This window comes from Cervus canadensis, chromosome 1, assembly GCF_019320065.1.
Source record: "Cervus canadensis isolate Bull #8, Minnesota chromosome 1, ASM1932006v1, whole genome shotgun sequence".
NCBI classification, from domain to species: Eukaryota; Metazoa; Chordata; class Mammalia; order Artiodactyla; family Cervidae; genus Cervus; species Cervus canadensis.
In genome coordinates, this window is record NC_057386.1 from 78,648,419 (window position 1) to 78,661,001 (window position 12,583).

Below are 12,583 nucleotides of genomic sequence, written 5' to 3' on the forward strand. Positions count from 1 at the left end.
GCAAGCATTAAGGCATTAATATTCTCCCTCTGTCTGTACTTGGTTGAAGAGATTGAGGCTCCTGTCACAGTTAAAGTACCTGTCACTGCAGTGGTTTCAGAACTCTCTCGTGATATAAACATATACATGTTTTTGGAGAACTATTTCTAAGTCAGGACCATCAGGTGCTGAGAAAACCAAATCACCATGAGTGTGGAAGTGTCTGGTGGTATTGACACTGCACTCCTGTCTGTACAGTACTCCCTTGGCAAAACACCAGTTTTCTCTGGGACATGGTCTCTCACTAACTTCCTGCAGTTCTCTGACTGGATACAAAATCACCCTCCGCAGAGCACTGCCCCTCCCTTCAAAAGGGTGTGTTTCTATTTACCAGCCAATGAAACATCTATGTCCTCAAAGCAAACATCTCAAATCTTTTCTTGGAACATGCCATCTGAAAGCAAACATACAAAACTAACAAAAGTAATGCAAAATTGAATCATTCCTCTTTAAACATATGAATTTTGAGAATGTTTTTATATTAATAACTAAAGAATTAAACTGTTTGATAAGGAAGAAATATCAGACAACCTTCCAAGAACTATCAGATAAGAAAAGAGTTTGAACATGAAATTCTTGGCATTACTCGGACCACCATACATAATCTCATAGAGGGTTACTCTTATAATTAAAGGTGGGTAAAGTAATTCAAAATCAGATTTATGTGAAGCCAGAATAATGATATATAGTAAGATTCTTTACATAAGCTTTTTCTTAACACCAAAGGGTTAGATTTCTTATTTTTCAGCACCTAGACCTTTTAAAATGTATAGAAATCACAATTTGTTTGGATATATACAGCTTATTATCACATTATTAGTTTCCCTATTTCATGTAAAACTTGACTTCTCCTCCAAAATTTCATAACATCCTAGCAGATGCGTTCTGTACACAATCAGTGATTGTGACTGTATTTCACTGTCTACTGATTTGTGTATGTCCCTGACCTCTTGGCGTCATTCCGTTAAGTCTCAGCAACACTCAAGAATTATCAGATTTAAAGGTCATTAGGCTCAATTCTAGTTTTTGAGTTTCTTTTTTGAGCATTTGGTAAGGATTGATATTTCATGAGTCTTATTCTTTCTTAAAAATTTCCAAAGTTCAAACAGAAAATTGTTAACTCATTCTACTTTGTAATTACCATATGGGTTCATTAAACACTTTTATTTTTGTAAAAGATACATTGTGTATCAATTTTTGCATCATCTGTTGTGCATCAATTTATCTCAACTATCCAAAAAATCATAAAATAATAAGAATATAGAAGAATGATGAAACATTTAGAAGAATAATACAAAAGTGAAATAAATTGTTATTCTTTAGCTTTCTTACTGTGTTGTACAAAGTAATGCATCATCTTTCAAGAAGGCATAAAGGAAATCTGCCTGTCATTATTTTTTATAATCTGCTTTTAGCTTTCATTGAAAACAGTAAAATCAGTTTTGTTTTGTTTTTTTTCCTGCCTATCTGAGCAAAGAGGAGAAAACTGTCAGTGAAAGACATTTCAAAACCATTAGACAAATCAGAAGGTGAATGCAAAGGCAAAGAAAACTGCACTTTACACTTTGATGGTAAAACTGATCATATAAGCAAAATCTCAGACTATCGGTGTTTAGATTGATGAAAACTTACAAGAATTTTTCAAACTCAAATTTGATAAGGAAGCAACATAATTCTAAAGACAAAAGGTAATATGATTTTCTCACCTAATTAGTCAATCAATACGAAGAGGGACTTCATAACATAAAATTTTTGACAAAAACTTAACCATCACATTTTGCTAGAAGGATATATATATGTGTATTGTATTATATATGTATTTGATGAAGCATCTTGTCAAACTTGATAAAAATAGTAAATGTCTTGATACTACTGTTAATATTTGATAGTTTACTATAACAAAATTATTAAAATTTTGATAAAAATTAAGTTTTTAAAATTAAGTAAACTTTTAAAATTCTACAGATTACTTGTAAAATGATTTAAGATATTTTGAAAATTAAATTTAAAGTGTTCATTAAGCCCAGAGCAAATAAGTTATGACTTTTTCCCCTGCAAATTGAGGGTTAAGCTACATATATTTTAAATGAGAAGCCTGTGCATTCTAAGTTAAAACATTTCAGCAAATCTAATAGAAGTGTACTTCCTCATCTTGACTTCTAAAGTTGACTAAAGGGCTCACAGACCGACTGCTGTATCTGGACCTAGAGGATATGAGAAACAGTAGAGCAAGGAGCCAAATGAGAAGATCAAGATCCTGCAGTGACCAAAATTTTCTCTGAATGTATTTGTGTTTGCACACTATTTTCCGTATTTATTTCATGTGGAACATACTACTGTTGAGTTTGGCATTTGAAAGATCACTGATCAAATTACCAACTAGGTTGGTTTAAGAGTGTTTCATCAAAACTTTTGGCTACTCCTCAGTTCATCCCAGGGCAGCACCATCAACCTTCGTGGCAGTAAGAGAGTAACATAAAAAGATTCTTTGTTATTTTATGAACGTGTGCCAAGCCAAAGTTCCCCTCGTGCACCTACGGAACCAGTTATCAAGATCAACATGTCAATTCAACTAGAGTGCACATATATTTTTCCTTGTTTACAGACCTGTAATTACTTGCATTTAATTCATACTACTTATCTTAAAAAACAGCCATAAAAATTTATATTTGTTGTATACATATGGGTAAATGGACTCATTTAGGATGTTGAATAAAATTTATCAATCCAATTACAGTAACCTGAAAGCTATGCTGAGTGGCAGAGATCTAAATATACTGGTTCTTGTGATTATGTGTTAGCAAAACACATCCATCAGTTCCCAGGTCCCACTCAAGTGTGTCAAGGACATTCAGTCACATAGATAGTTCAGTCAAATCTCCTCTACTTGGACTCTATTCATTAAATTCCCCCAGCTGTGACCCACTAGCAGCAAGAATCAATCCCAAGTTTTTGGGAAGCACTGCCTCCAGCCTGGTCCAGTCTCTTAGTTCCTATTATAAAATTCTAGTCTTATCCTTCACGTAGCCCAGAACATAAGCTTCTTAATATTCACAGCTCTAGTACTCTATTGCTCCATCGTAAGAGAGGCAAACCATGAGTCTAGCCTTAAATTCATATTCTTTACATCTCTCCATTTCTCTCAATTATTTGTATAAATCATAATAGCATTTCAAATTTTTTTATTAAGATTACTTTTTGAGCAATTTTATATTCACAGAAAAATTGAGGGGAAGATATACAGATTTCCCATATAGTCCCTTACCCCACACATGGACAGATTCTCTATTATCAATATGCCCCTCTAGAGAAGAACCTTTGTACAACTGATGAGCCTACACTGACACATGATAATCAACCAAAGCCATTAACTTACATTACGGTTCACTCTTGCCATTGTATATTCTATGGTTTTGGACACATATATAATGACTTATATCCATCATTATGGCATCATACAGAGTATTTTTCACTGCCTTTAAAATCCTTTATGCTCCACCTACTCATCCCTCCCCCTACCTATCCCTCACAAACATTGATTTCTTTTTTTTTTTTTTTACTGTCTTCATAGATTTGCCTTTTCCAGAACGTCATATAATTAGAGCATACTGGACATAACCTTTTCATATTGGTTTCTTTCACTCATTAGTAATACACATGTTTCCTTTATAACTTTTTATGACTTCATGGTACATTTGTTTAAACAGTAAATAATATTCCATTTTCAGTACATACCACAGTTTATTTTTCCATTGATCTCCTGAAAGATATCATGGTTGCTTCCAAGTTTTGAGAATTATGAACAAAGCCACTATAAACATCATGTGCAGGTTTGTGTGGTTATAAGTTGTGATGCTGAAGCTGAAACTCCAATACTTGGGCCACCTCATGCGAAGAGTTGACTCGTTGGAAAAGACTCTGATGCTTGGAGGAATTGGGGGCAGGAGGAGAAGGGGACGACAGAGGATGAGATGGCTGGATGGCATCACTGACTCGGTGGGCATGAGTTTGAGTAAACTGCGGGAGTTTGTGATGGACAGGAAGGCCTGGTGTGCTGTGATTCATGGGGTCGCAAAGAGTCGGACACGACTGAGTGACTGAACTGAACTGAACTGAAGTTGTGGACTCCTTTGGATAAATACCAAGGAGTGCAACTGCTGGATTATAGGATAAGAATCTGCTTGGTTTTCTAAGAAATCATCAAAACGTCTTCCAGAGTTGGTAACATTTTCGATTCCCACTAGAGATGAACGCGAGTCCCTGTTGCTCCACATCTTCACTAGCGTTTGGTGTTGCCAGTGTCCCAGGTTTTGGTCATTCTAACAGGTGTGTAGTGGTATCTCAGTGTTGTCTTAATTTGCATTTCCCTGATGACATACGATAAAGAGCATCTTTTCATATGCTGATTTGCCATCTGTGTATCTCCTTTGATGAGATGTCTGTTAAGGTCTCTGGCCCACTTTTTAATTAGGTTGTTTGTTTTTTTATTCTTGAGTTATGAGAGTTCTTTGTATATTTTAGATAACAATCCCTGATTAGATGTGTCTTTTGCAAATATTTTCTCCCAGTTTGTAGTTTGTTTTCTCATTCTTCTGATCATAATTGGATTAAAATTTTTATTCTCCAATGGACCTTCTATAAGAGAAGGAATTCATGGCATAAAATTCATAAACAGGTAGATATACTATAGCAAACAACACATATGAACTTGATTCTCTAGTTTAGGAAACATTTTAGATCTACTATTGCATCAGGTTCTATGCTAATTCTGGGAAGAAATGAAAAAAAAAAAGTAAAACCAAAAATCAAGACAATACATTGTGTCACAATAGAAGTTTATATCAGACTTAGCATTCTATGGAATTAGGAAGGAGAAAGCATTAAGCTTCCATGGGAGTACAGTGAATACAGGGAGGGTGATGATGATTAAGATAAGAATACTCTTCTGACTATGTGTCTATCAAATCGATCAATTTATTTCTCCAAGTGACAGTGGACATTCTCTCTTGTTGGGCTCTTGTATTTCCCTTTGTTTTTAGAATAGAAATGTCATCTGTGAAATCATTCAAATAATTCTCTTGTCCCTTGGAACAAAACCCTTATCTCTTCGCACGTCTCCCTCACCTAGTCCCTCACATATTTCCTTGAAAAAAAAACAAAACCTATAATTTTGGGACCTTTCCTGACTAAATTGCTCTTATTTAGTTAATTAAATATAATTGTCAGTCCACTCCAACTCTCTGCCCCTTGAATAAATTCACATTCCACCTCATTCCCACTTCCTTGCAATAGCCTCTTTTCATCTATGGCTCCTTCCCTTTCACCAGCTTCTGCTGATTTATCATTCTAAATCCATTTTTAATTTTCTAACTTTTATAACACAAAGATATGAACCTCAGTAAACTTGGGTAGGAGACATTACTGTTTGTAAATGCTTTAGGGTTCATTGAAATAGCTCCATTATTTTTTAATTTCCACACTCTCTATAGGCAAGTTGAATGCATGTTGAATTCACAACCATTTGTATGTGTGTGCAGTTCAGTTTTCAAAGATCTGTGAGTGCCATATGTAGAGAAAAAAAATCACACAAAGGCAAGCTAATTAGTAAAAAAACAGCCTAGAGGAAACAAACCTGGAATTAATGGTGACTGCCAACCTAAAAAGCAAATGTCATTCTACCCAGAACATTCCTTTCTTTTTCCTGAGGATCTCAGGATCACAGGAACAAACACTGCTAAGGTAAATAAAAACCCATATAGCCACAGCAAATGTTGTTTATGTAGACCAGACCCAAGTAACCACACTGGTTCAGAGTTGAGTTTTTTTAATCGGAAACCTTTTGTGCCCAACCAAAGATGTCTTAATGAGACAGAACCACAAAAAGGGAAGCTATATTAACACAAAGCTTGTTTATAAGTCAGCTGGAAATCATTATTGTCTTAGGAAGTGTTCCAAATTTTGTTATTTTCTACTAGTACTAGGTAACTACTGAATATTTTACAAATAAAAAATAATAACAATGAATTGGCAATAACACAGAGTTAGTTTTTGGAAACTTTACAAAAAAAAAAAAACCCTCAAAATTACTCACACATGTGAATATGCAAAAATCTATTCTTTTTTTTCTGACATATGCTTTTTTCTTATTGAGTTATAAGATGAGCAGCTTCCTTTCACTAGTGGAAGTCCAAAGTTCTTCTTGTCAGTGTTCATCTTTGGGTAGATTTTGGTCTTTCCTCTCTAATACAGAGAAAGATTCAAAATCAATTTCATGAGACAAATTAACTACATAGCTTTATCCCAGTTACCATTCAAGAAAGCTTGCTCTAGTGTGACTTCATTTGAATAAACAGTCTATTCAATGAATTTGACCTTATTTACTGAGTCTTAGGAAAACAGAGAAAGAATCTGGGATTAATGGGAGCACTATAAAGATTTTCATCTTTCCCACTCTTTTCATCGTTATCTTGAAGTATATTTCATTAAAGTTTTTTAGTACCTTTTCTGCAGTTTTCTATAATGGGAAAATCATTTTACTAATGTAAAAGTTTTATTTTTTACCTCAAAGTCCAACTGAAATGAGTTTAAAACTAGAATATCTTTGAGAGAGGCAGATTTGGAAAACTCTTAAATTGTTCATTGTGTTAACCCAAGGGTATATGATGGTAAAAAGGATATTTTAGAGTGTGTATAATTCCTAATAATTAAGGTTGGTAAGTAGAAGAGAGAAGTGTAGGGTCTTCTTTGACTGTATAAACAGGGTCAATGTATTTAAATTAAAACAGACATTGGCTGGTAGTTTCTGGGCCAACATATATTTTTTTAACAAATACAAATTTTACTTAATATTATATATATACATACTATATATATAATATATTCAGTGGTAATAAAGAGCAAAATGTCATATTACTATGGGAAAATCTGCTTTTGAATGAACCAAAACAACTCTTCCTATCTGTTTTTTAAATATATTAATAGTTTAGTCTTTTGAAGCTATGTATTGAAATAGCATAATTAATGATTTCCTCTTGTATTCTGTATATGATTCTTTTATTTAGAATTAAACATGATCTGTTTTAAGAATTGTTCATGTATATTTTATATAAATGAACCATTTAGTAGTAGGATATAATGCCATATACATTTTGCATATTCAGTGTAGCATAATGCCCTCTGATGTCAACATATTTAAGAACTGAGATAAGTTGGCTCTAGAAAATCTTGTCAAGGTTGGGTATAGACCTTCTAATAAAGAGAAAACAACTCTCCCTAAAAACTACCACTTCCCTTGATAAACTTTGAAGTCTTACTTTTCTTAGTTGTTTTTGAATGTGTCAGAGAACAAATACTGTCTTAATTATATGATACCATAACTTCTGGGAAATAATTTTTATTTATTAGAATTGCAATGTGATAAATTGATATTCAAGAAATAGCACATTCTAGTTCATGAAAAAGTAAAACTGAAAATGGATAAAACTTCTTAGCAACAATGAAATACAGTAAAGGAGATTTGCAATTTTTTCTAACACATACCATTTGGGATGTATTTGAGACAATACGATTTTTAAATGCTTTACTTTTCCCCTACTTAATATACACCCCCCCCAACCCCGACAAAGAATCCAATTATTTACTATGCTAAAAGGTGAAAACCAAAGGATAAAACCAAAATCAGCTGAACTAACTCAGTTTAATTAGCTATTTCTCTTGTTCCCATAAATGAAGATGCCTACAGAAATAGTAACATTTTCATAAGAAACAAGAGACCCCAAAATGAAACCATATGTCCTGTTGAGACTAGTCCTTGAGCTCAGGAAATACCAATTATCTTCATTGTTGTTTTATTCTTTAACTCTTAAAAATGTAGGCATGGTTTTGAATTCCAGTTTGGCAACTATATGCAATTCCCCATCAATGTCACTCACTTTTGTGCCTTTTATCTTTCTTTTTAAAGCTATGTTTGATGTTTCCTCAAATAATTTTTTCTGAATAGAAGGGAAAAAATGTGATTTTAGTTCACAGTTTAAGTTTTGAATCTTTTTTCACATACTTAAGTCAAGTCAGAGCAGGACTGGAAATATCTCCTATCCTCTGCTAAAACTGAGTTTTATGGGTGCTGAAGACTGATCTAATTTTTAATTTTACAAGTATTTTGTGGACTAGAATATGCTACTGCTTGAATATCAATTTACCATAAGTTATTTACATGGAAGTTCTAATAAATAATAAAAATAATTAGAATTAAAGAAATGTCATTTTGCTACTTCTCATTGGGAGATATCTTTAAAATTCTCTTTTCAGGTAAAATTTCCTGACTAATATTTTTTAATTTATCCAGTAATGACCTTTCTCTACCTTTTTTTAATTTTCTGGGCCATAACTATTAATACATCCAGTAAATAGTTGTTGCCTAACTACGGGATGAGAAATACAGTTGTAGAGCATTTCTATGAAGGTTTTCTGTCTTGTGCACTAGTGTTGTGATAGTGAAGGGCTTCTTCTGTCTTTTTTCTCCTTCTCTCATTCACTCTCTTTCACATAAAGCAACATGTGCTGAGTGGCATTTATTAGAATTTCTTCGGCCAGCTACTCTTCTGTTACTATTAGTGTTTTTCACTATTTAGCTTTCAAACATTTCAAAATTTGTATGTTTGAAATCGATTGTTTAACAAATCAGAAACAACTGAAGCTAACAGCAGTCCCTAATGTTGGTCATTTTGTCTGTTTTGCTTTGTGTAGATAAAGGTCAACTAAAACAATTGAGATCTTTAATTTCTAGTCAAGTGTGCCACCTTCCAGAACTTAGTTTATGTCTAGGAACTACAATTCGAGAAGCGGTGCATCTTTAATAGCTCAGTCATATCTGGCTTTGTGACCCCATGGATTATAGCCCTCCAGGCTCCTCTGTTCATGGAATTCTCCAGGCAAGAATACTGGGGTGGGAACGGTAGCCGAGTCCGTGTGTTGGCTGGTCGGACCCCACCCCCTCACCCCTGGCGGCCGCGGAGTGTTGGGGGCCGCTCGGGACCAGTTTTCAAGACAGCCTTTCCCTGGACGTCTCGTCGTCCCACCTCGTGGCTCTGGACCTTAAGTGATTATTACAATGGAAGAAACCAGTAATTTCAAGACACCAAGCAGATTATCTGAAAAAAGGAAATCTGCATTACGTTTAACTCCATGTATAAATATTCCTGCCTCTCCATTTATGCAGAAGCTTGGCTTTGGTACTGGGGTAAATGTCTACCTTATGCAAAGATCTCCAAGAGGTTTGTCTCATTCTCCTTGGGCTGTGAAAAAGATTAATCCTAGATGTAATGATGATTATCAGAGTATGTATCAAAAGAGACTAACTGATGAAGCTAAGATTTTGAAAAGCCTCAACCACCCAAACATTATAGGTTACCGTGCTTTCACTAAAGCTAGCGATGGCAGTCTGTGTCTTGCTATGGAATATGGAGGTGAAAAGTCTCTAAATGACTTAATAGAAGAACGAAATAAAGATAGCCGAGATCCTTTTCCAGCAGCCATAATTTTAAAAGTTGCTTTGAACATGGCAAGAGGGTTAAAGTATCTGCACCAAGATAAGAAACTGCTCCATGGAGATATAAAGTCTTCAAATGTTGTTATTAAAGGTGATTTTGAAACAATTAAAATCTGTGATGTAGGAGTCTCTCTTCCATTGGATGAAAATATGACTGTGACTGACCCCGAGGCCTGTTACATCGGCACTGAGCCTTGGAAACCTAAGGAAGCTCTGGAGGAGGATGGTATTATTACTGACAAGGCAGACATATTTGCCTTTGGTCTTACTCTGTGGGAAATGATGACTTTATCTATTCCACACATTAATCTTCCAGATGATGATGATGATGAAGATAAAACTTTTGATGAAAGTGACTTTGATGATGATGCATACTATGCAGCTTTGGGAACTAGACCACCTATTAACATGGAGGAACTGGATGAAACGTACCAGAAAGTAATTGAGCTCTTCTCCGTATGCACTAATGAAAATCCTAAAGACCGTCCTTCTGCCGCGCGCATTGTTGAGGCTTTAGAAGTGGATGTCCTGTGATCACCTCATACCCATGACTGCTGGAGCCTCAAGTATGGCTCATGCATATAGCTATTCTGTTTACCATGATACATTTATGTAGTTATTATGACGATCCATAATTATTAGATGGAAGTGGCCTATTTTAGGACCATAGATAGCACCTTATTAACATTTGAACAACTGTTTGTTATAAAGGTAGTTCAAGTATGCTTATGTTAATAAGCATTTAAAATTGTAGAGGGTTTTCTATAAAGTTTAAGAAACTACTAAAAAATTTGAACTTGTTTATATAGATTTAAAATAGTGCTGTAAAACTGATGTCTAACATTAATTTGGGCTGAGTGACTTTTATTGATGATCTTTCTCAGATGTTCTCTATTTTAATGGATCTACTGAAATTAGCACTTTGTATATTACAAAATAAGTCTACATTTGCTTACCTCTTAAAACCTTTTGCTGGCCTTTCTTGGTTGATGTGCTTACTAAATAGGATCACTGAGACCCGAGACCTGGGATATGGCTCATAAGAGGAGTTCCCTGGGTATATCCAAACATTTTTGGTTAAGGCTTGTCTTGTTCCAGAGCTTTGGTTTTTGCTTTAATTTGTTGAATGCATTTTCTGTACTGGTATCTTTAATATTTTTATTTACTGATCTATATCTTAACATATCACAGTCTTGGTGTAAATAAAACTCTAATAGGACAATATAGAATAAAGGACATGTCAGTTACCCAAAGGTGTGCTATCCTATTTTGTACTCCATTGTATTCAGTGTTGTCATTAAACTTACTGAGTGAACGTTAAAAAAAAAAAAAAAAAGAATACTGGGGTGGGTTGCCATTCCCTTCTCCAGGGGATCTTCCCCACCCAGATCTTCCCACATCTCCTGTGACTCCTGCATTGAGGCAGATTCTTTACCCACTGAGTCAGTGGGGAAGTCCTCGAGAAGTGGTAGATGTGTGTGAAAATGGCCAAGTATTACTGTGTCCTGAGAACCTAACCTGGTAACTGGCAGGTTGTTGCCATTGTTGTTTAGTCTCTCAGCCGTGTCTGACTCTTTTATGACACCCATGGACTGTAGCCTGCAAGGCTCCTCTGTCTATGGGATCTTCCAGGCAAGATTACTGCAGTGGATTGCCATTTCCTCCTCCAGGGGATCTTCCTGGCCCAGGGATGGAACCTGTGCCTCCATCTCCAGGTCTCCTACATTGCAGGTGGATTCTTTATGGCTGAGCCCCCTGGTAAGCCCAACTGTCAGGTTGGGGCCTCAAAGTATGGCCAAGCAGAAATGTGGATTGAACTCCATTTGCAGCTGGGTCTTCCCAAACTGCTGCCAGCTCTCAGGGAAATTACAATGGCCATTAGAAGGAACATTCGAATAAGATAAGTTTATTGAAAAAGAGCTCGGTCCTCTGGGATGACTTGGAGGAGTAGGATGGGTTAATGGGGTGGGAGGGAGGACAAAGATGGAAAGGATATATATATATATATATATATATATATATATATATACCTATGCTGATCCACTTTGTTGTACAACAAACTAACACAACACTGCAAAGAAATTATATGTAAAATTCTTTACAACACTGCAAGTAATTTAATTTTTTAATAAAAGATTTAAAAAATGTTTTTAAAAGTGCACTTAAAAACAATGGCTTCCAAATCAAGCAAACAGAATGGAATACCTATTGTAACTGGTGTGCAGAAACCTCCAAAAAAATCTCAAAATAGCTTCATTGAGAGATTTGCTGTAAAACGCTAATGCAAAAATTAAATATACAAGACATCTAAAACAAAAGACTTATGGCTGATTCATGTTGATGTATGGGAGAAAGCAATACAAAATTGAAAAGCAATTATCCTTCAATTAAAAAGAAAAAAAATGTAAAAAGGAAAAAAATTAAACAAAAGACTATAAGACAAACTTAATCCTATTGTTCCCCCACTTCCTTTACTTTAGCATTCATTCTAATAATCCTCTGTCTGAATTCTTTGTCTCACTCTAAAAAGACTGCACGATCATAAGCAAAAGTCAACAATTAATGGCCTTACAGACACTTCCATATCTCTCTTCACAGGAGGATACCCATATGGCCCTCTCCCAAAGTTGATGAGACTCTGAGGGTTTTTTCCTCTGGTAAATTGATATGTTATTCCATTTAATAGCCAAGTGAAGTCACTCAGTCCTGTCCGACTCTTTGTGAACCCATGGACTGTAGCCTGCCAGGCTCCTCCAGTCCATGGGATTCTCCAGGCAAGAATACTAGAGTGGGTTGCCATTTCCTTCTCCGGGGATCTTCCCAACCCAGGGATAGAACCCAGGTCTCCCTCATTGCAGGCAGACGCTTTAACCTCTGAGCCACCAGGGAAGCCCATTAATAGCCAAGGGAAAAAAAAAAAATTAAAATTCCTACCAGAGTCAGCTCTCCCAGATCTCTATCACTAGTACCCAGTTCAGTTCAGTTCAGTCGCTCAGT

At 35.4% G+C, this 12,583-nt stretch overlaps 1 protein-coding gene across 1 annotated transcript; it reads left to right on the forward strand.

Annotated features, from left to right (window-relative positions):
• The first annotated feature begins 8,994 nt into the window (after positions 1 to 8,994).
• LOC122452558 (lymphokine-activated killer T-cell-originated protein kinase) lies at positions 8,995 to 10,893 on the forward strand. The gene has a single exon (XM_043486285.1). It carries the CDS (start codon positions 9,149 to 9,151, stop codon positions 10,118 to 10,120), a length of 972 nt encoding a protein of 323 aa, XP_043342220.1. The 5' UTR covers positions 8,995 to 9,148; the 3' UTR covers positions 10,121 to 10,893.
• The last annotated feature ends 1,690 nt before the right edge of the window (positions 10,894 to 12,583 follow it).

What these genes read in the sequence shown, in the direction of transcription:
- LOC122452558 (XM_043486285.1), top strand. Translation starts at nt 9,149, where the DNA reads ATGGAAGAAACCAGTAATTTCAAGACACCAAGCAGATTATCTGAAAAA.